At 49.4% G+C, this 22,112-nt stretch overlaps 1 protein-coding gene across 1 annotated transcript in view; it reads right to left on the bottom strand.

The window, feature by feature from the left end:
• Positions 1–22,112, bottom strand: part of LOC310800854 (protein unc-13 homolog B-like) — a gene marked incomplete at both ends in the record, with an annotated part of 267,146 nt that overhangs the window by 55,011 nt on the left and 190,023 nt on the right. Inside the window, 2 exons of the mRNA XM_083664751.1 lie at positions 3,308–3,385; positions 21,763–21,906. Coding sequence (XP_083520877.1) covers positions 3,308–3,385; positions 21,763–21,906 — 222 coding nt within the window. The remainder of the gene's footprint in view (positions 1–3,307; positions 3,386–21,762; positions 21,907–22,112) is intronic.

The following is a 22,112-nucleotide window of genomic DNA, read 5'->3' as shown; positions in this document are numbered from 1 at the left end:
GCTGATTCGTCGAGCCGGCATAGCTCGACCAATCATCTTAACTGCTTGTGCGGGTCCAGACCGTCACGGAGAACCAAATGAAATGTGAGTTCACGTGACGGGCGGTTTACCAGGCTACCTTTTTTGCCCACTTTTGTCCATGGTCATTGCCATGCCCCCCTTTGGATAGTGGGCATGGAAAGTTAATCAGCTCGTCCTTGGCCCATGCACTGAGCTATAATTAAATATGGAGGCCATACCTCTATTGGTTTGCAGTATCCTCTGTTGACGAAAATATCACAAGATTTATTGTTACCCGATTCTGCGCAGGAGCTCTGTTGAGTTAGAACCTCTGTGAGATCCCCGCCCCCCTAAACTTTCTTATGTAGAGCTGCTGTTTTTAGATTTGTGCACTAGGGCTGTCACTTTTTCCCCAAATAAAGTTCGAACGAACTTTAATTGCCCGAAATTCGTTCTAATATATTCGAAGTTTTTTGGTTAACACGTTCACTGCCGTGGACGAGATATCTCGTCAAGCAGAAACCAACGGTTGACTGCCAATGACGAGATATCTCGTCAAAAAAAAAAAAAAAAAAAAATTGACGGTGGGACGTCGATCAACCCCTTTTACATCTCCTATTAAAATATGGGAGGTATTGAATGTGTATAATCTATTTTACCGACCCACTAAGTGGCGACAGTGCTCTCCAGACTAGACGAAGCCAAGCAAAAACAGCAGCGTGAGGAAGCCATTCTCATGAAAATGGATTGGCGAAAACGCTTTCGCTTTCGCGCAGGGAGCTGGCGGTGGGGGATTGCAAATTTGGATAATAGATTATGGGTGAAACACACTTTGAAACACCGGCAGAAAGCCCAGAATCGCACGCAGCTTCATTCCAGCTGAGCTCACAACCGAAAAACGAGCCCCATCCACACTCGCCCAGGCCGCCAGCAGCCAGGCAGCACAGACAGGCAGGAGAGACTCGCTTGTGACAAACGCTGCAAAGCCACCAGAGACACACCCACGGAGGGAGGAGTTTGAAGGAGAGGGGGGTTTCCTGCTGCTATGGAGGAAATTACTGTTCAAAACTATTGTTTAGATGTCTGACGTCTTACGCCAAAAATAAATGGTTAAAGTGACTGTTCTATCGAATTTCACAAAAAGCCATTTATCTCAGCTCTCCAGTGCTCTCCAGACGAGAGAAAGCCAAGCAAAAACAGCCGCGTGAGGAAGCCATTCTCATGAAAATGGATTGGCGAAAACGCTTTCGCTTTCACGCAGGGAGCTGGCGGTGGGGGATTGCAAATTTGCATAATAGATTATGGGTGCAACACACTTTGAAACACGCAGCATAAATAAGACCAGAATCGCAAAAGCTTCATCAAAGCTCTCAACCGAAACCCCAAGAAACGAGCGAGCCCATCCAGACTCGCCCAAAGAGCGGCCGCCAGCAGACAGGTAGCAGCAGCAGCAGCAGAAACTCGCTTGTGACACGCCCGCTGCAGAGCCAGGGAGGCAGGAGGAGAACACACACGGAGGGAGGAGTTTGAAGGAGAGGGGGGTTTCCTGCTGCTATGGAGGAAATTACTGTTCAAAACTATTGTTTAGATGTCTGACGTCTTACGCCAAAAATAAATGGTTAAAGTGACTGTTCTATCGAATTTCACAAAAAGCCATTTATCTCAGAATAAATTTTCAGACGCTGAAACCATGCTGTATTCTACTGCTAATGCCTACATAACTACTAACTCTACAAACTAACTCTTTTAGACAGAGAAAGCACACATTCTATTAGTTCTTTTGAGATCATTTGTGTTCACAAAATCTTAGCAGAAAAGAATCCTCGGCTCTTGAAAGATGAGCCAGAATCCTAAAAAAAAAACCTTGGCAGAACCTACCTACAGTATTGAAAAAACGGCCGTCGACGAGTCAAATTTTTTTTTTTTTTTTTTGACGGTGGGATGTGGATCAAACCCTTTTACATCTCCTATAAAAATATGGGAGCTATTGAATGTGTATAACCTATTTTACCGACCCACTAAGTGGCGACAGTGCTCTCCAGAATAGAGAAAGCCGAGCAAAAACAGCAGGAAAAAGCGTGAGGAATCCATTCTCATGAAAATGGTTTGGCGAAAACGCTTTCGCGCTGGGAGCTGGCGCACAACGGTGGGGGATTCCAAAAATAGACTATGGGTGCAACACACTTTGAAACACACAGCAGAAAGCCCAGAATCGCACGCAGCTTCATCCCAGCTCACAACAAACGAACAAGCCCGATCCAGACTCGCCCGATGAGCGCCCGCCAGGCAGCACAGACAGGCAGCAGAGACTCGCCTGTGACACACGCTGCAGCCACCAGAGACACACCCACGGAGGGAGGAGTTTGAAGGAGAGGGGGGTGGGGGTGCTGTTATATTGAGGAAATTACTGTTCAGAACTATTGTTTAGATGTCTGATGTCTCACTGATGCCAAAGATAAATGGTTAAAGTGACTGTTCTGCCTGTTCTATCGAATTTCACAAAAATGCATTTTTCTCAGCTTTCCTTCTCAGACGCTGAAACCATGCTGTATTCAACTGCTAATGCCTACATAACAGAACATGATAAAAACTAACTCTTTTAGACAGAGAAAGCACACATTCTATTAGTTCTTTTGAGATATTTTGTGTTCACAAAGTCCTAGCAGAAAATAATCCTCGGCTCTTGAAAGATGAGCCAGAATCCTCAAAAAAAACCTTGGCAGAAGCTACCTACAGTATTGGAAAAACTGTTGGCAGTGAATGTGTTAAAAACAAACTGATCAGAAAAATGACCACTTGCACATTAGCGTGATACGAACCATCTAAAATGATACAAACCACCTTTGGAAAAAAAACTATCTGACGTGTACTTTGATTGTTTAGTTTGGTTGATTTTCCCATCCACTAACATGGGGGAGGCGGGCCTTGTGAGCTATACTGGTACCAGCCGCCAGAACAGCGATCTGCAGCGGCTTCATGTGATATTGCATGGACTGCACCCTTGGGCCCATGACCAACATTTCTACAAATGTCTGTCATGTTACATGAATATGTTTGGAAGTTAGGCATCTATTTGTGGACACACCCATTTCCCTTTTGGCCAGTGGGAGTGGAAAGTTATGGACACACCCATTTCCCTTTTGGCCAGAGGGAGTGGAAAGTTAATCAGTTCTAAGTTGGCCCATGACCTACTTTTCTACCAGGTTTCGTGCAAATCCGTTGATAACTTTTTGAGATATCCTGCTAACGAACAGATAAAAGGGGCAAAAACATACATTTTGAGTTAAATTGTAAATTGCATACTCACAATCTTCTCCGTCTCACAGTAGGCTGGGAAGCTTTTGGCCAGCAGGTCGCAGTAATGCAGCAGCACCTTTTTGATTGTCTGTGGACACACAACATTAACCTTAGAGACAGGTGAGGAGAGAGAGGTGAGAGAGACAGGTAAAGCTGTTGGCCAGCAGGGTGCAATGCTACAGCAGCGCCTTGGTGATTGTCTGTGGACACCCAACATTAACCTTGACAGGTGAGGAGAGACAGGTGAGAGAGACAGGTGAAGCTGTTGGCCAGCAGGGTGCAGTGCTGCAGCACCTTGGTGATCGTCTGTGGACACAACACAACATTATACTTAGAGCAGGTTCACACACCATGGGCCTATACCACGAAGCAAGATTAGTGGCTTAGCGAGGTAACTTCAAGTTTAACCCTGGGTTTACCGTGCTACGATGCTAGTTCACTTCTTACCGAGATATATTTCAATAGCAACTTATGCTGCATGGATAACCTGGTCTGGAGCAGGTTAAGTTGCAAGGATAAGATTAAACATTGAAAGGCACCGTGGCACCGCCCATGAACCAATGCGCTTCCTGGAAAAGGAGAGAAGAGTCATTTGCGACCGCCAAGACCCATTTAATGATGATCTCCATAGCGCACTGTGTGCGCAACGGAGATGCTGAACTTCGGTGGCGAAATCAAGCAAGCTGGATAACTTACGCATTGAGACAATCTGATATTTTTTTGCCAGCCCTCCTTTCTGTGATTATTATGTGCAGCAGTGTTGCCTTTCGTTTTTATTACATCTTTGAATTCTTCATATTTCCTTAAGATTATGGTTTGTTCCTCCAGCGTGAAGTATTCATTTTTATTTGCTCCCAAGTAGGGTTGTCAAAAGTACCGATAGTATCGATAAAAGTCAATACCAAAAATTTGAAACAGATACAATACTCATTTGCAACTGTATCAATATCAGCAGTGCTTTTTCTTAAATGTAAATGTAAAATCAAACATACCACTGATTTCTCCCTCCCGGTCATAGGTGGATATCTTTTGCTTCAATGAGTGCAAAGTATTCTGATAGGCTGATGACTAGAGCAGGTTAGTGTCCTCAGAGTGAGAGTGGCGTCAGCGGAGGACCAAAATGCGAGACTCATTAGCCAATGAACAGCCAGGAATGGGTCTCGCGCTACTTTTGCATGCTAAAATAAAGCTGATAATGTACAATTTGATTCAACGGGGGAAAAACCCTTTCAGAATACAACACAAACTGTCAATTTTGCTGCAACTCGACAGTGCTGCTTAATCCAGGACCTTACTTCCTGGAACTCTTGAGAGTAAAAGCAGTGGATTGGAGTGAATGGTGATGTCGGAACTCTTCTATCTACATGGCTCTGGAGCAGGTGTAATCTGTTGTATTCTGATAGGCTGATGACTAGAGCAGGTGTAATCTGCTGTGTCAGGTCAAAGTTTGTAATGAGTTTTATCAGGCCTAGATTATGGAGAAGCGTGCATCTGTCTGTCCATCTGTCTTTGGTTATGTTTTAAGCCTCTTGATGTGTTGCTGTCATCCCGCCGCGTGGTATCGAAAATGGTATCGAGTATCGATATTTTCCTGGGTATCGGTATCGAAGTAGAAATTCTAGTATCGTGACATCCCTACTCCCAAGCACGTTTGACCCTGCTGATTGCAGCTGAACGCTGCGTGGCGAAATATCACTAAATCACCTGCGTAAAAAGGTTACCATAAACGTCTCCAAAGTGCACTAAGGTGCTCTGTGTGCAACGGAGCTGCTATTTTTATAGGCTATTTTTTATTTCAATGAAAACTACGCCTGCACCATGTTGATTCAGAGCCTATATTTCTAACGTTAAATCTATTATAGGCCTACGGATTTTGGAAATTTAGACTGAGTCTACACTTCTAGTTGCAAAAACACATGCAGGTTTTATTGAGTATATTAAGTTGGTCCCCGGGCCCCGGAAGTTGGTCCCCGGGCGCTGGAAAGAAAAAGTGACCACTGCTCCTGGCCTGCCCCCCGGAGGAAAGGACAAGCCAGGATGGGTCAAATGCAGAGGACAAATTTCACCGGCCACTCGCATGAGTGTGTTTGTGGCCGCAAGCATGTGTGACTGTGTGACAATAAAAGACGGGCTTGTCCGTCACTAACTGTGTTTTTATTAAGCTGCTGTAGGCACTAGGCAGAAACGGCAGCAGAAATCAAATTACTGATGTGAATAAAAGCGGTAACTTCCTTCAGTGACAGATTCATATCCAACACAGACTTTGAGTCTGACATGCAGTAAAGCTCCGTTAATTAATACACTTTGATGTGCGCTTTCAATGAATGAGGAAATAGGCGTGTCTGACACTGTAAAATCAAAGCTGTCCATATTGCATTGTGATTGGCTAGTTGTTACAAACCATGCTTTTTTCATGGGCATGAGCTCGTGTTCACAAGCATTTTCAGGTGTACGATAGGGGTGGGCGATACTGCAAAATTTGGTGTTGATCCGATACCAAGTAGCCTAATACTGGTCCAGAATTGCCGATATCGATACCGATACTTTTTATTATTAAATATGGCTTATGAACTTTCATGTAGGGGAGAGCAGTGTGTCATTATTTATGAGGTTTATCAATAGGTTTATCAATTTATCAACCACTATAAATTATGACAGTTTGAAAATTTAACATTAACCAATGCTGAAGATCCTTAATATTAATTTAACTACTATATATACCTGGATATTATTTTCCTCTGTGAAAAGACTGCCCGTGGCGTGGAGTCTATCTCTGTGTTGAGGGAGGGGGTGTCTGTCTGATATTTCCCTCCTCCTCCTCCTCCTCCTCCCTTCTTTTCTGCAGGTCAGCAGCCTGTTGCACCAGCTGAACGTAAGTTCTCTCTTAAGTTGGGGTGTAAAGTCCACACTAACTGCTACGTTCAAACTAGTTAGTTTGACACTAAAGTTGTGTCTTTGTTTAGTTGCACCACGGAGACGTAAGATACATCTTAACTAGTAGACCCTAAAGTCCATACTAACCAAAATAGTGTCGCGGAAAATAACGTTTTCACTTCCTGTAGCCAATCAGTGAAAAGCATGGTGGAAACGGTGTTTATTTACCGTTGTTTAATTAAGTGGAATGAAAACAGTCAGACATGTTGCCCACCGCAAGTTAGTGCTTTCATATTTCATCAACACTAACCAAATGAGAACGTTATTGAGTAACGTTCATTTAGGTTCATATTACTGTTAACGTTTATCTGTGAGCCCCTCATCAGTATTGTAGGCTAATTTACCACCATCCTGCCTCGCTAAATTGTTGCTGTTATTTTAATTTGTATGCAGTGCTGCAGCTTGGGGGAAACAAAAGCGTGAGACATAAATATCAAAGGGTGTAATACACGGAGAGCGCATTGCGGACGCAAAACAACGATGCGCCACGGTGCCAAGTTGCAACTATTTCACTTGGTGCAACCCAAATATTTTTAGTAGTGCGTAAACTCGGACTTGGTCCGACTACACGGCCTGGTTCAGACTACACGAATTCAGCCCGATTTTAGACCGATTTGGTCGTGCGCGACAGATTTTCAGCGTCGGGCCCGAATATGACCGTCGGGGACGACGATCGGCCGTCTTCACCTCTTGTAGTGTGACATAATCAGAGACCAGCGTCGGGACCAGTCGCGACATCTAGGACGCCTCACGATGCCCTGACGAAAAGACTGGCATGTCAGTCTTTTGGACATGGTTTCGCCTAGTGTGACACCCCGGAAGACAGGTATCAGGTCCTGGGGAGACCGCTCCCCGCTCGATACAGATTTCACCCGCTCGCACTCACCGCTCCGCTCCGTTCCGTTCAAAAGAATAAAAGAGATAAAAAGGCGAGGGTGTTTTAATTTGCGTTTAAACGCCTGGGCAATGGGCATTGCTCACTACAAATAACATGAGCTCAGCTGAGTCGGCTGCATGTTCGTTTCTCTTCCTTCTCGTCTCGCAGCAGCTGGCAAGAAAATAGTGGGCGTGCACATGAAGTAAGTTGGAGGCTGGAGCGGATAGCGGAGTGCATCACAGTAGAGCCTGTCACTCATCCAAATAACGTTAATTCTGCAAGGGATATATATAGCACCTGGATTACATACATGTTTCACATAGGGTTTCACAGGTCCGCCTCCCCGACGACCTGTGAACTCGCTGACGACAGCAGACGACGTGATGACGGTGGCATACGACGCTCTGTCGGTGTCAAGCGAGAATACACTTGTAGTGTGGCCAGTCTCCCGACCAAGACATGTCACGAATTTATGGCAGTATGATGGCCTCGTCTGACATGGTGACATCGTGAACGACAAAAAATATCGTGTAGTCTGATCCTGGCATTAGTGAGACTTTACGTTCAAACTAGCTTGCGTTTCAACTTACGCACAGCTGGTGCAACCCACTGCAGAGCTCTCTTTCTTGTTTCTCAGATGCTTAACCCTAGAACACTAACGTGATTTAAAGTCACACCATCACTAACGTCGGGTGTATTTCACCCGATGCAATATACCCCATAAAACATACTTCTCATCAAAATATCTTAAAGTACAACAATACATGGCAAATTGAGGTACTCTTCTTTTGTTTTTAAATGTGAAATATCACAAAAAAAGTTTATTATGGGGGACACTATAAAAAATATGTCAAATTCGGGAAAAATGAGGTAATCGTTATAACAAAATCCCCTCCCCCCCCCCCCCCCCCCCCAAAAAAAAAAAACAGGAGCTCCCAACTTTTCCTTCGGTCCACCCATTCATGGGACTTGTGTAGTGAAAAAAAAAAATCACCACAATACCATTAACCCTAACCCGAAGATATTTTACCCTCTATCACTAATGTCGGGTGAAAATCACCCGAACACGTAGCCGGTAGAAAAAACCATGAATGGGAGCAGGGAAACAAACCTACATTCAATGACGTCAGTGAGCATCCTGAAGGTACCTAAGGACCCGCCCACCTCAGACAGCAGCAAGACAATGAAAATCACGTGAATTCAATTGTCCGGGTGAAAATCACCCGACGTTAGTGTTCTAGGGTTAAACAAATTGGTAGTAGGCTAGTGGTCCCACAGTAGCTTTAGTGGACAGCCTGCATGCGGCTACGTCACACTTCACAACATTGTCATTTACTGATGTAAAATTACTCCAAACGATCTGCTCGAGCCGTGATCAGATCACGGAATGGCATGTGTGTTTGTATGCGATTGTGCGCGTCGGATTTCAATATATATATATATATATATATATTAGGGCTGTCAATCGATTAAAATATTTAATCGCAAATTAATCGCACAATTTTTTATCTGTTCTAAATCTACCTTAAACCGATATTTTTCAAGTTTTTAATACTCTTATCAACATGGGAGTAGACGAATATGCTTTCTATATGTGGATATGTTTATTATTATGGGAACAATGACAAATACTGTCCAGAATATTCTTCAGAATAACCTCAAGGGTGTGCATGCTGAACCATACTGTATAGTGAAGTAGAAGCATATAGGCTACTGTAGTAGGCTGCATAATTAGCCTACTGGTTCTTACTTTACTTTACTTTACTTTATTTCATTTGGCAGACGCCTTTATCCAAAGCGACGTACAACAAGTTATTTACAACAACAGAATACAAGTCAGAGACTAGCAAGAATAGAACAATATAAACAGTAAAACAAGGCAGTGACAGGATCAGAACAAGGGTCAGTTCATGAAAGAATACCGAAAAGGTGAGTTTTTAGTCTTTTTCGAAAGATGGGAAGAGTTTTGGCCGTCCTGACCGAGGGAGGGAGTTCGTTCCACCATTTCGGTGCCAGGGATGAAAAAAGTCTTGAACGGGATGAGCGATTATTGAGTACATGTAATGGTGGAGGGGCGAGGCGTCCAGCACTAGTAGAGGGGCGGAGGGAGCGGTGTGAGGGCTGGAATCTGAACATAGATTGTAAGTACGGAGGGGCTGTCTGGTGTGCTGCTCTATAGGCTAGAATAAGTGTTTTGTATTTAATACGTGAAGAAATGGGAAGCCAATGGAGGTCATGGAAGAGGGGGGTGACGTGGGAAAATTTGGGTTGATTGAACACCAGACGAGCTGCAGCATTCTGGATGAGCTGGAGTGGTTCAATAGCAGAGGTAGGTAAGCCAGCTAGAAGGGCATTGCAGTAGTCAAGCTTCGATGTGACAAGTGACTGGACCAGGAGTTGTGTTGTTTCTCTTGTGAGGAATGGACGGATTTTGCGGATGTTATATAGGGAAAATATACAGGAGCGTGCTGTTGCAGAAATGTAGGCTGAGAAGGAGAGCTGGTTGTCCATGATCACACCCAGGTTCTTAACAGTTTTGGAGGGTAGTATAATGGTGTTATCTATTGAAATGAAGAGGTCAGTCAATGGGCAGTCTTTTCCAGGGAGGAAGAGCAACTCGGTCTTGCTTAAATTCAGTTTCAGGTGGTGAGTGGACATCCAGTTACTAATGTCATTGAGACATGCGGAGATGCGAGTCATGATTTGGGTGTCAGAGGGGGGGAAAGAAAGGTAGACCTGTGTGTCGTCGGCATAACAGTGGTATGAAAAACCGTGTGATGAGATGATATGGCCGAGAGATCTGATATAAAGCAGGAACATTCGGGGGCCCAGGACTGAGCCCTGGGGGACACCAGTGATGAGAGTGCAGGGTTTTGAGAGACCTCCTCGCCATAATACCTGGTAGGAGCGGTTGGAAAGATAAGATGAAAACCAGGAAAGTGCAGAACCAGAAATGCCTAAATCAGAGAGAATGGAAAGGAGAATTTGGTGATTGACTGTGTCGAATGCAGCAGATAGATCTAGTAAAATGAGAACGGAAGAGAGGGATGAGGCCCTAGCAGTGTGTAGGGCCTCAGTGACGGAAAGGAGAGCAGTTTCGGTGGAGTGGGCAGATCGGAATCTTCTCAGATCAGATCTTCTGGACAAAACAAACTAAGAGCACAGCTTATAATGGCATTTATAAATGTCTTTCGTAATATATCAGCAGTGTAGTAGGCTAGTGAAGACTACAGTAAATATCGGCAAATTAAGACTAAGGCCCCTATCGTTGCATCGGTGTAGTTTCTAGGCCGAGCGCCTGGCGCAGCCCTGATCAGTGGCCGTGGACCAGCGCACTTTATATCTTGGTGTTGGGGCTACACGCAGCCTAAAGCATTACAACCACGCCTATTAAGCGTAAAATTATGCACCGTCATGCTCATTGGATAAGTGCAATAAACGAATCACACGCTTGCCTTTTAAGCTCCAATTCCAGTGGTCCAGTAAAACCAGACAAAGCCAAGCGCTCTGCCCCCCCCCTCCCTTCATCCCGTCTGTCTGTCTCCATATATAGGCTATTATTCCATTTCAATCATGAGAGACCAGAGGGTAAGGTTAATCAGCAAGCTTTATTAAAGTATGGCATGGCGATAGGATTCATGGCCTGAAGCGGTATGGCATTAATTCTGATGGCGTGGCAGCATGGCAACTGATTCTTTGGCGTAGTGACTCCGTGGCAGGATGCCTCTCTTCTTGAGGCGGGAGGGCATCTGCTCGGAGAACCCCCCCCCCGTAGGGGATTCTTCGGGAGTCAATACATTGGTGGTGGACTGGGGAGGTGGGTGGGGTGAAACGCGGCTTCCAGAGAAGGAATTGGATCAGCTTAGTGCAGCGGCTAGAGGGCAGGGAACAAGGGCTGTGGTGCGCTCGGCGTGGCTATAAGTACTGTCGCGTCATAGCCTCGGTACTGACGACATTAACGCCGTCACCTAGGCAAGTGCGTCACTACTGCACTGACGGCATTAGCGCGTCACTCTGGGATTACTGCACTTGTGTGTCACGCTAGCATTACATGTGATGCTGAGGTCGCTATGTTTCTAGATTACATGTGGCGTGAGGCAGCGTGTCTGGTCTTCATCTTGAAACTAGGTCGAGACCATCATTTCAATCATGAGAGACCAGAGGGTAAGGTTAATCAGCAAGCTTTATTAAAGTATGGCATGGCGATAGGATTCATGGCCTGAAGCGGTATGGCATTAATTCTGATGGCGTGGCAGCATGGCAACTGATTCTTTGGCGTAGTGACTCCGTGGCAGGATGCCTCTCTTCTTGAGGCGGGAGGGCATCTGCTCGGAGAACCCCCCAAAAGAGAGAAACGTCGCCGGCCGGTTGGCTCGGCAGCACGGCGACTTACGGCATAATTCGGCGTTGGCATAGTTCGGCATAATTCGGCGTTGGCATAGTTCGGCGTTGAACTCCCCCCCAAACTGCCGGTCAGCTCGCCTCGCGATACGGCGGGCGCTGGGCGGAAGGCGACGCTTGTCGCCGGCCTGTTGGCTTGAGAAGGCGACGCTTGTCGCCGAATGGTTGGCTCGAACCCCGCTGGGCGGAAGGCGACGCTTGTCGCCGACCGGTTGGCTCGAGAAGGCGACGCTTGTCGCCGACCGGTTGGCTCGGGCGACGCTTGTCGCCGACCGTTTGGCTCGAACCCCCCTCGAACCCGCTTGTCGCCGAACGGTTGGCTCGAACCCCGCTGGGCGGACGGCGACGCTTGTCGCCGACCGGTTGGCTCGAGAAGGCGACGCTTGTCGCCGACCGGTTGGCTCGGGCGACGCTTGTCGCCGACCGGTTGGCTCGAGCCCCCCTCGAACCCGCCCCCCCCCCCCCCCCCGCAAACGGTTGGCTCGAACCCCGCTGGGCGGAAGGCGACGCTTGTCGCCGACCGGTTGGCTCGAGAAGGCGACGCTTGTCGCCGACCGGTTGGCTCGGGCGACGCTTGTCGCCGACCGGTTGGCTCGAACCCCCCTCGAACCCGCTTGTCGCCGAACGGTTGGCTCGAACCCCGCTGGGCGGACGGCGACGCTTGTCGCCGACCGGTTGGCTCGAGAAGGCGACGCTTGTCGCCGACCGGTTGGCTCGGGCGACGCTTGTCGCCGACCGGTTGGCTCGAGCCCCCCTCGAACCCGCCCCCCCCCCCCCCCCCCGCAAACGGTTGGCTCGAACCCCGCTGGGCGGAAGGCGACGCTTGTCGCCGACCGGTTGGCTCGAGAAGGCGACGCTTGTCGCCGACCGGTTGGCTCGGGCGACGCTTGTCGCCGACCGGTTGGCTCGAACCCCCCTCGAACCCGCTTGTCGCCGAACGGTTGGCTCGAACCCCGCTGGGCGGAAGGCGACGCTTGTCGCCGACCGGTTGGCTCGAGAAGGCGACGCTTGTCGCCGACCGGTTGGCTCGAGCCCCCCTCGAACCCGCCTCCCCCCCGCGAACGGTTGGCTCGAACCCCGCTGGGCGGAAGGCGACGCTTGTCGCCGACCGGTTGGCTCCAGAAGGCGACGCTTGTCGCCGACCGGGTGGCTTGGGCGACGCTTGTCGCCGACCGGTTGGCTCGAGCCCCCCTCGAGCCCGAACCCCCCCAAACAGGCTGCTCGACACATGGAACACTTTGAGTGGTCTGCTGGGGTCTGGATTAGTGGTGTGGCTGCAGGCTGCTCGGCACCTGGAACACTTGCAGGCTGCTCGGCACCTAGAACACTGATTCGGGGAGTCCACCACCAATGAAATGCGAAGTAGCGGCTATTGCGGGGAATGCAGGAATGGATGCCATGCTTACCATGTGACGCCTAGGGGAGGAGAGATCTTTGGGCGGACAATGTGGTGGCCAGCTCTGGTCGGATGTAGGCCGCGTAGGCTGACGAGGACCAGCGGCCCATCTGTTGCAGGGAGGCGGAGGACACCCCTTGCGCGGCGGCTGATGTGGCCGCGCCGATCCTGAAGGAGTGGCCGGAATAGTGCTCCGCTGGGAGGTTGCACATCTGGAGGATCCGCTTGAGGTGAAGAGTGAACCAGGTTCTTGTCGTGAGATGGTGGGGCGAGATGAGGAACAGGGGGCGGGTGGGCCGGTTTGGGGTCGAATCTCTATGTAGCGGGCCATGGAGGCAAAGGGGCAGAAGGGGGAATCGTTGCGGGCGATGGTAATGGAGCAGGCTCTGCCCGCCTTGGTGTGCTTAAGGGAGAGACTATAGCGATCGGGGTGAAAGCTTAGGTCGGACCGGGTCACGTCCCGGGAGGGGTCGAACGACGCCGGGCATGTGAACTCGCCGACGCGGAGGAACCCATAGAAGGCTAGCAGGAACACGCACTCTAGGAGTGAATCTTGCAGGGGAGAGAAACAGCCGTCTCTCGTGCGCCCTAGAAGCTGCCGTAGCACGGGGAGGGTTATGGGACGCCTGGAGTCGGGGGCGGTCGGGAAGGCTTTGGCGATGCCCTTTAGCAGAGCTTTTATAACGGGGACGGAAAATAGACTGCGAAATTCGGGGTCGTTGCGCCTGGCGTGGAATTGGATCCCCGCCACCATGCTACGGACGTAGGGGGGACGGAGGTGGCGGACGGATACGCAGAACGTTATGAAGGCACATACGTTGGGGATCAGGATTGGGACAACGGGGAGATTGAGCGAGGCACAGAGGAAAGCGAACGACCGCCAGGCGCCGTCGTAGGCTCTGGCAGTGGAGCTGGCCAGCCCCCCCGACCTTGGGGCCCTGAGAGAGGCCGGTCAGTAAGTAATCGACGAATACGCGATTGGGGTGCTGGGAGAGTTCCTGGGCTAGGGCCGGGACGTCGATGGGCGTGGACGGGTGGCATTTTAGGGCCGTTGAAAGCCCGTTTTGTCCCTCTTGGTGTTGGGGTCCTGCCTCTGGGGGCGGAACCTTCGGGGGCAGAGGGAGCGGGGGTGGGCGTCCCCGCAGTCGGAGCACACGTGTAGGAACGAACAGTTAGCGTAGTTACACGATTTCTCGTTGAAATTTCTGCATATTGGCGGGTAGTCTGGGACATCCACCTGATGGCTCGAGACGGACCCGTTGGGGACCTGAGCCGTGCAGGTCGAGTGGGGAGCGCTGTCGCGGCTGGCGGGAGGCTGGAAGGCCGCTTTTGGGCAGAGAGGCGCCGTGTGCCCTGGTTCGCCGCAGGAGAAGCACGTGATCACCTGCCCTGCCCCTCCCAGCATCGTCATTAGGTCACCGTCCAGGATGGACCAGTCTACCCGGGAGTTAGCTTCGGAAATGCTCAGGGCGGCCTTGCGGGAGAACGCTTTGTGGTATTGGTAGAAGACGCCCCTCCAGAACCTCAAGGCGAGATCCGTTATTAATGCCAGATATCTGTCCAGCTCGGCTCGGCGTTCGGGGTACGCTGTACAAATTACGTCTCGGAAAACTCCGAACGCGCTCGTGAACTCCGTTATGGTGAGGTCCCTGTGTAGGCGGGGGTCGGACGAACTTAGAACGCTGGTGTCCGCGCTCGTGATTTTCTTGCTGCATTCCGGTGAGGGCAGGAGAATGCTGACTAGATTGACGTCCTGGCCCTGCAGGATTTTGGACTTTAGCTTGGGAGAGATGCCGGCCGACTGGGGAATGTAACGCTTACCGAAAGTAAACTCGGGCAGCGCTGAAGCCAGGGAATACATCTGGGCGGGAGGAGCCGGTGGCGCGCTGGGCTGGGCTGAGGCCGCCGCCGGTTGGAAGGGCCACATCTGAGCAGGTGGCGCGCTGGGCTGGGCTGAGGCCACCGCCGGTTGGAAGGTCCACGTCTGGGCGGGAGGAGCGGGTGGCGCGCTGGGCTGTGCTGAGGCCGCCGCCGGTTGGAAGGGCCAACATGGGTACGGTGTGGCGGGTAGGGCAGGCAGCGTGCTGGGCTGCGCTGCGCCCGCCGCTGGTTGCCTGGGAAAGAATGGGTGAGTGGGAGGGGCGAGGAGCATGCTGGGTTCCGCTACTGCTGCCGCCGGTGGATAAGGCATGGGGGTTGGGTAAGGCATGGGGGTTGGGTCTGCGGGCACTGCTGGTTGTATGGGCACCGCCTGCTGGACTGGTGGCTGCGCTGGGCGCATGGCATCCAGGCTAGCCTGGAACCCGCTAAGGGTCTCTGCTATAGAACGCATGGCTGCGGCCAGCTCCCCCTCCTGCTGCCTGGGCGGGGCCGGGGGGCCTGCCGCGGCGGGTGGGAAGCCTGAGGGGATTTGCGGAGCTGTTGGCCTGCCATGTGCCTCAGGCGGGGCGGCTGAGCTCCTCGCGGGAATTTGAGCGGCGTTATTGATTTGAGCGGCGTTATTGATTTTCGCGACGATTTTTGGCCCTAATGGCCTGCCGTATGCTTTGGCCGGCGCTGCTGCGCTCCTCGCGGGGGCGCGCGTTTGCTTCCCTCCGCGCCCCCGAGTGCTCGTGCCCGGGCCCGGAGCGCTCTCCACTTCGACTCTTGCGCGGCTGCGAGTTGTTGCTTGTCCTCGTGACTTGGCACCGTTTGCTTTCTTTCCTCGGCCGCGCGCTCTACCTCCTCTGCGCGCCGGCCCCGCTTGTCTTCCCCTGGCGATGAGGTCCCCCGTCTGAGCTGCGTTTGGTGCTGCCGAAGCCTGCTGCCGTGCGCTTGCCTGTTGCAGCCCGTGCCCGGGCGTGGATGGTTCGACGGGCAAGTCCTCGTCGGAGCTGGATGCCTCGAGCTCGAACTGGTACTGCGCTTCGAAGTCTTCGTTTTCACGGCCCGACATGGTGCAGGAGCGAACGGTGAGTGGTCTCGTTAGTGCGGATGGCTGGTATGAATGCGGATGGCTGATAGCAGGATCTGGAGGAATGGGCAGCTTGAGAGGTGAAACGCGGCTTCCAGAGAAGGAATTGGATCAGCTTAGTGCAGCGGCTAGAGGGCAGGGAACAAGGGCTGTGGTGCGCTCGGCGTGGCTATAAGTACTGTCGCGTCATAGCCTCGGTACTGACGACATTAACGCCGTCACCTAGGCAAGTGCGTCACTACTGCACTGACGGCATTAGCGCGTCACTCTGGGATTACTGCACTTGTGTGTCACGCTAGCATTACATGTGATGCTGAGGTCGCTATGTTTCTAGATTACATGTGGCGTGAGGCAGCGTGTCTGGTCTTCATCTTGAAACTAGGTCGAGACCATCATATTATTATGCTTCTCAAAGCAATCTAACTGCAGTTTAAATACTGCAAGCATGTAAATACACTACACTATAGCAAGATCAAAGTGAAAAGAATGTTCTAAAGGCATCAGCTAGAAAAATATAGCCTATCCCTATATGATGAGATTAATTATTATTATTAATTGGTGAAAGTTTGTCCAGAAAGATATCGTTTTCTCTCCCCTGCTAGGATGGTAGGATATGCACATAAATATAGCCTACATTATGTAAAGTCATTGCATAAATGTGTTTTTATTGTAAAACTAGAATGTGAAGTAGAGCCAATTTATTGGAGCGGACATCACAGTAGGACATGACAGTAGAAGCGTGTTACGCTGTCACTTATCTAAATCACTTTAAATCAACAAGGGATATATATAGGCCCAGGATGACATATAGGTTTCACATAGGGTGGTGTTTTCATTTCGATGTTTTATTTGGTCCAATATTGAAATGTTCTACAATTGCAGGTTGTGTTACCATTACACATTATTTAGATCAACCTTTATATCTATTTCGGCTCATTTGGTTGCTATTTAGTAGCGAAATGGAGTAGCCCATTGCATGCTGGGACATCCACAGGCAGTGAACTTACAACTGCTTTTTCCTATGGGATGTGTGTTGTGTCTGTCTGAGCGAGGGAGTCAGACAGAGACAGTCGTATTGTGCCTGTCAGACTGAGGAGAGAGAGGAGAGAGGGAGAGAGTGACACAGAGAAGGGTGACAGAGGAGAGCCAGAAGGGAGCGCTCCACGCAACTGGCGCACTGAATAGGCCTGGTTTTCAAAAGCGCTAAGCGCTAAATTTACGCCAGGTGGGAAGATATCATTAGGCCGGTATTTAAGGCCGACACGCCCATTCTCGCCCATTCTGGGACTGCGCCACGCCCATTCGGCCTAAAGCGCATTTGGCAGCGTAAAGCCATATTGATATCTTCCCGAGGCAGGCGCAAGGCACGTTTTTTTGCGTTTAAGGCCCGTTTTAGCGCCGAAGGCCTGTGGGAGAATAGGGCCCTAAATCTCAAAGACTGGATGCTGTTGAGATTTGAGGCTGTCTTTAATTGTGCGGAATAATATAGGCGAGCTTTGTGTTTGTGCAAAGAATATGGGTAGTATCATATTACATTACATTACATTACGTCATTTGGCAGACGCTTTTATCCAAAGCGACTTACAGTAACACACTTTTTGTCAGCAATAGAGCAATCAACTATGGAGCACAGTCTATGACAACTACAAATCCTGAAGGAACAGTGGTACGAGTTTTAGTTTAGGATTTTTTTTTTTTTTTTTTTTTTTTTATATATTAAATAAAGAGAGAGAAAGAAGAGAGAGAAAGAAGTTAGATCAAGAAGGGCCCAGGTGGAGCCTGAAAAGGTGAGTCTTTAGTCTCTTCCGAAAGATCGGCAGTGATTCAGCAGTCCTGACCGAAGGTGGCAGCTCGTTCCACCATTGGGGTGCCAGGGAGGAGAAGAGTCGAGATCGGGATGAGCGACTTTTGAGCGCCCTTAGCGAAGGAGGAGCGAGGCGCCCTGCACTGGTAGAGGAGCGAAGGGAGCGGTGAGAGGTTTGGAACCTGACCATAGATTGCAGGTACAGGGGAGCTGACTGGTGTACTGCCCTGTAGGCCAGTACCAGTGTCTTGAATTTGATGCGAGCTGAGATGGGAAGCCAGTGGAGGTCCCGGAAGAGGGGAGTGACATGAGAGAATTTGGGTTGGTTGAATACCAGACGGGCTGCAGCGTTCTGAATGAGCTGAAGCGGTCGGATGTCGGTGGCAGGTAGGCCCGCCAGGAGCACGTTGCAGTAGTCCAGGCGAGGGACGATAAGTGACTGGACCAGGAGTTGAGTCGCTTCTCTTGTGAGGAAGGGACGGATTTTGCGGATGTTGTAGAGGGAGAACCTACAGGAGCGTGCTGTCGCAGCTATGTTGGCAGAGCAAGACAGCTGGTTGTCGAGGATCACCCCAAGGTTCTTAGCTGTTTGGGAGGGCAGTACAGTGGTGTTGTCGATGGAGATGGAGAGATCTGTGAGAGGACAGTCTTTCCCTGGGAGGAAGAGTAGCTCTGTCTTACCAAGGTTGAGCTTGAGGTGGTGGGCAGACATCCAGTCGCCAATGTCCTTGAGACATGCAGAGATGCGAGCCTCGATTTGAGTGTCGGAGGGGGGGAAGGAAAGGAAAAGTTGGGTGTCATCAGCATAGCAGTGATAAGAGAAGCCATGAGAAGAGATCACATAGGCAAGAGATCTGATATAGAGAAAAAAAAGTAAGTATTAGTATGTAATTGGCCTTTGGTAGGCTATTGTTATTATTGCTACACTGTAGTTAGAATACTTACGCATCTCTGAGACTGCAGTGTCAGTCTGTTAACAAGCTCGTTAACTAGAGGCTCTCTCCCTGCCTCGCTCTCTCCCCGCCTCTCTCTCTCTCGCTGTCTTGGTCTCTCTCTCTCTCTCTCTGTCTCTCTCTCTCTCTCTCTCACACTGTCTCGGACATCTTCTCAATTTGCAGGACGTGTGAAGTCATGAAAATGCTGTGCAGTCCCGCACAAAGCAGGACATCTGCTCACCCTACTTGAAGCTGAACTTGCCATTTTATACCCTTTTCTTCCTCCTTTTCTGCTCCTCATGGAGATTTATTTCTGCTTTAGGAGGCTACTTCCTGATTTCCAAAACTACGGGCGGACCAAGGCGCAAACATCACAGAAAGTGCATGCGTTAATCGCGCGTTAAAAGGAATTTGCGTTAACGCATTATTATCGCGTTAACTTTGACAGCCCTAATATATATATATATTTTTTTTTTATTGACATTGCAATTCCAATACAAAACAGCAGAGGGTGTTGCAGCACTCGAGTTGAGTCCAGACCAGAAGTTATACTCACTGAACCACTCAGTTCATAACGCACGTAATTAAACTATGTTGTCATTCAGCAGTTCATCTCCAAAAGGCAGCGGTTGCAACTTGCAGGCATTTTTTTATTTAATGATTACATAATTACCTTTGCTAGAGGAACGTTAAGTATTGTCAATACGTTCTAACGTGAGGGGAGCAAACAAACCAACTCTGAGGTAGGCTAATTTTTTGACATACAATTATTTTATTGTTTCCATTAACATTCATGGCTGGTTACTGACTGTGGCATGGAATTTGTGGGTGAGCGAGACGAGTGCTTGCCTGGTGCAGACGGGTTGAGTCAACTCGAGCTCACAGTGGTGACAGGAGGAGAGCGAGTGGGGAGGGCCTCCGGGCTGGGCGGAGCTGGGAGAGCACCGCGAGGAGAAACAAGTGAGCTCAAGGCAGCGAGGGGCTGTGGGCTCTGCTCGCGCTGGGCTCTGCTCTCTGACTCCGCTCGCCCTTCAGCTCAGGACAGGGAGGGAAATTTGGCTTCGGGAGAGTGAGTACTGAGTTGAAACAAGCGCCAAAGTGGTTGTTTTCTCTCACAGCAATTAACTTGATACAGGGGGCGAGTCGAGTCAGACAATACTCACGAGTCCCAAGTCAGTAAAAAGAGTCTCGAGTTTTGAACGATTCATTCAAACCCGCCCATCACTACAAACTAACCGGAAATGTAAAAAGCATCACTGCAACACCACAGCACATCTAAATGCTTTCACTGGATATCAGTTGAATCACTACTCATCTTTTATAGCAACAGAGAGTAGCTACCAAAATGTAAATGACATGTAAATGTCACAGATTGTTACTTTTTTTTCTCTGTCTCAGATTTGTTTATTGGTTTTACGACATACAAATGTCCAGGAAGTCACTTATCACTTTTCAATGTTGTGTCAAGTACATTATGGATATATGTTATAGAACAAAATCTTGCACAATCCAGTGACAGAGACATAAAAAACAACCGCAACGCAGATTGTTACTTTAATTTGAATTTCAAACATTTGTTCTGTAGCAATAACATTTTCAATGTGAAGGAAAGCTGCATCACAGACATTGTGACCTGACAGAGCCAGATTTTTTTATTAGGGCAGATTGATGTCATCAGTGATGATGTCATTGGTGATGATGTCATCAATGATGATGTCATCAGTGATATCATACATAGGCATTGTGACATGGGCGGTCACGCAGTCAGCCCTGCCCAACTGCTACATCGTGGTTGGCTGCCTTGCTGTATTTCCATCTTCAATTGGTGGATTTCGAAATGGCCCCTCCTTCCCTCGCTGCCGTCTGTCGCTCACCACCTTGCAAAGCATGCTGGGATACCTGGCGTCAGGACATTGCAAACGACAAGACGAGAGGAGGGGCCAAAACCGAAATAGACCAATTGAAGACGGAAATACAGCAAGGCAGCCAACCAAGCTGAAGCAGGGGGCAGGGCTTGACAGGATGAGTGCGAGTGCATGCGAGTTGATCGCGTTTGGTGAGAAGGAGGTCTGAGGGAGAGGGAGAGAGAGGAGAGGGAGAGAGCCTGATGGAGAGAAGAGGGAGAGAGGGAGGAGAGACTGAGGGGGAGAGAGAAAGAGGGGGAGAGAGACAGAGGGAGAGAGAGGGAGACATTGCGCGCGCGCCAATAGGGCAGGCAAGGCCTGCAAGCTGCAGGGCCAGCTCGGCAAACTGCAGGGTGGGCAAGGTCGCATCACGGCCAAGCTAGCAAGCCTGCATAGCGGGCGAGACCAGGAATTGAGCGCACAAGTGCCTAGTATTATAAGAGGGAGCATGTGGGCATTGTCTGTCTGTTCCCTGTTTCAATTTTTGTGCTGAAGATGTCATCAGTGATCATTAGTCATTGGTCATTAGAGTCATTAGTCTGAGGATGGGATGGGAGTATAAAGGTCCTTACACATCAGGAGCGTTTTTTTCGTGCGATTAATTTGCACGTCAATAATATTTTCCGAACCTATATCAGTCAATGCAAGCGTGCATACTAACGGCGAAGTTTCGCTGAGCGTTATTGCTGTTTTTATTTTTTCGAACCACGGTGGATTTTTCAGAAATTCGCTTCCGACGTGTACACATCTGTGGCTGTGATTGACAGGTGGGTCAAAACTCGCATCGCAATTTCGTGCCGTATATTCACATCGCTCTTGATGTGTAAGGAGGACCTTTAGAATCGGGGAGGAACTGGACGGGCAGACCTGGGCTGACAGAGCCGTATTTTTTAATTAGGCGATTGCCCTAATTACCTAATGATGTGATGTTGTGATGATGTCATCGGTGATTTGTAAGAACGGGCAACTGCAAACTACTTTATGATTGGATCCGCCTGACGTCAGATGGCAGTGAGTTTTGGAGCCATAAGCACTGCCCACTTCAAATCCTGCAGCAGCAAACAATGATAACAGGGAAATGGCTATATTTAGGATTTGGGTTGAAACTAATAACTCATACATTTTGAGGCTTACTACAATTGTCCACATAATACCCTAAATTACATAGAAGGTTTTGTGGATTTTGGTTAAAATCACAGACTAGTTTATATCACCTAGGGTCTTCCCCCATTATCCCAAGTGCGTTTGATCCACATCTCACCTTGGCGAAGCGGGGGTTGTAGTGCGCAGCCACTTTGGGGTCGGGGCAGCCCAGCTCCTTGATGCTCTCAAAGCTTTCGTTGAGCTCGGTGAAGATGTCCACCACTGAGCTGGAGAACAGAGCATGCTCCGACATCTGCTGGAACTGCACGACCAGGGACAAGAAGAAGAACAAGTGCAAAGGTGATACAGTAAGGCTGGGTATCGCTACTTGATATGTTTAAGATATCGACTGAAATAACCAAGTACCAAGTGGTATCAAAACTTCTCCAGTCAAATGATACCTGCAGTTGCTTTTTATTGTACACAGATCTAGAACAAAATACAACCCATGCAGTATGTGTTGGTGAA

Source organism: Poromitra crassiceps (assembly GCF_964638095.1).
Source record: "Poromitra crassiceps genome assembly, contig: HAP1_SCAFFOLD_125, whole genome shotgun sequence".
Classification (NCBI taxonomy): Eukaryota; Metazoa; Chordata; class Actinopteri; order Beryciformes; family Melamphaidae; genus Poromitra; species Poromitra crassiceps.
The sequence above is the reverse complement of the archived record's forward strand: the minus strand, read 5'-3'. Positions and strand labels throughout refer to the sequence as shown.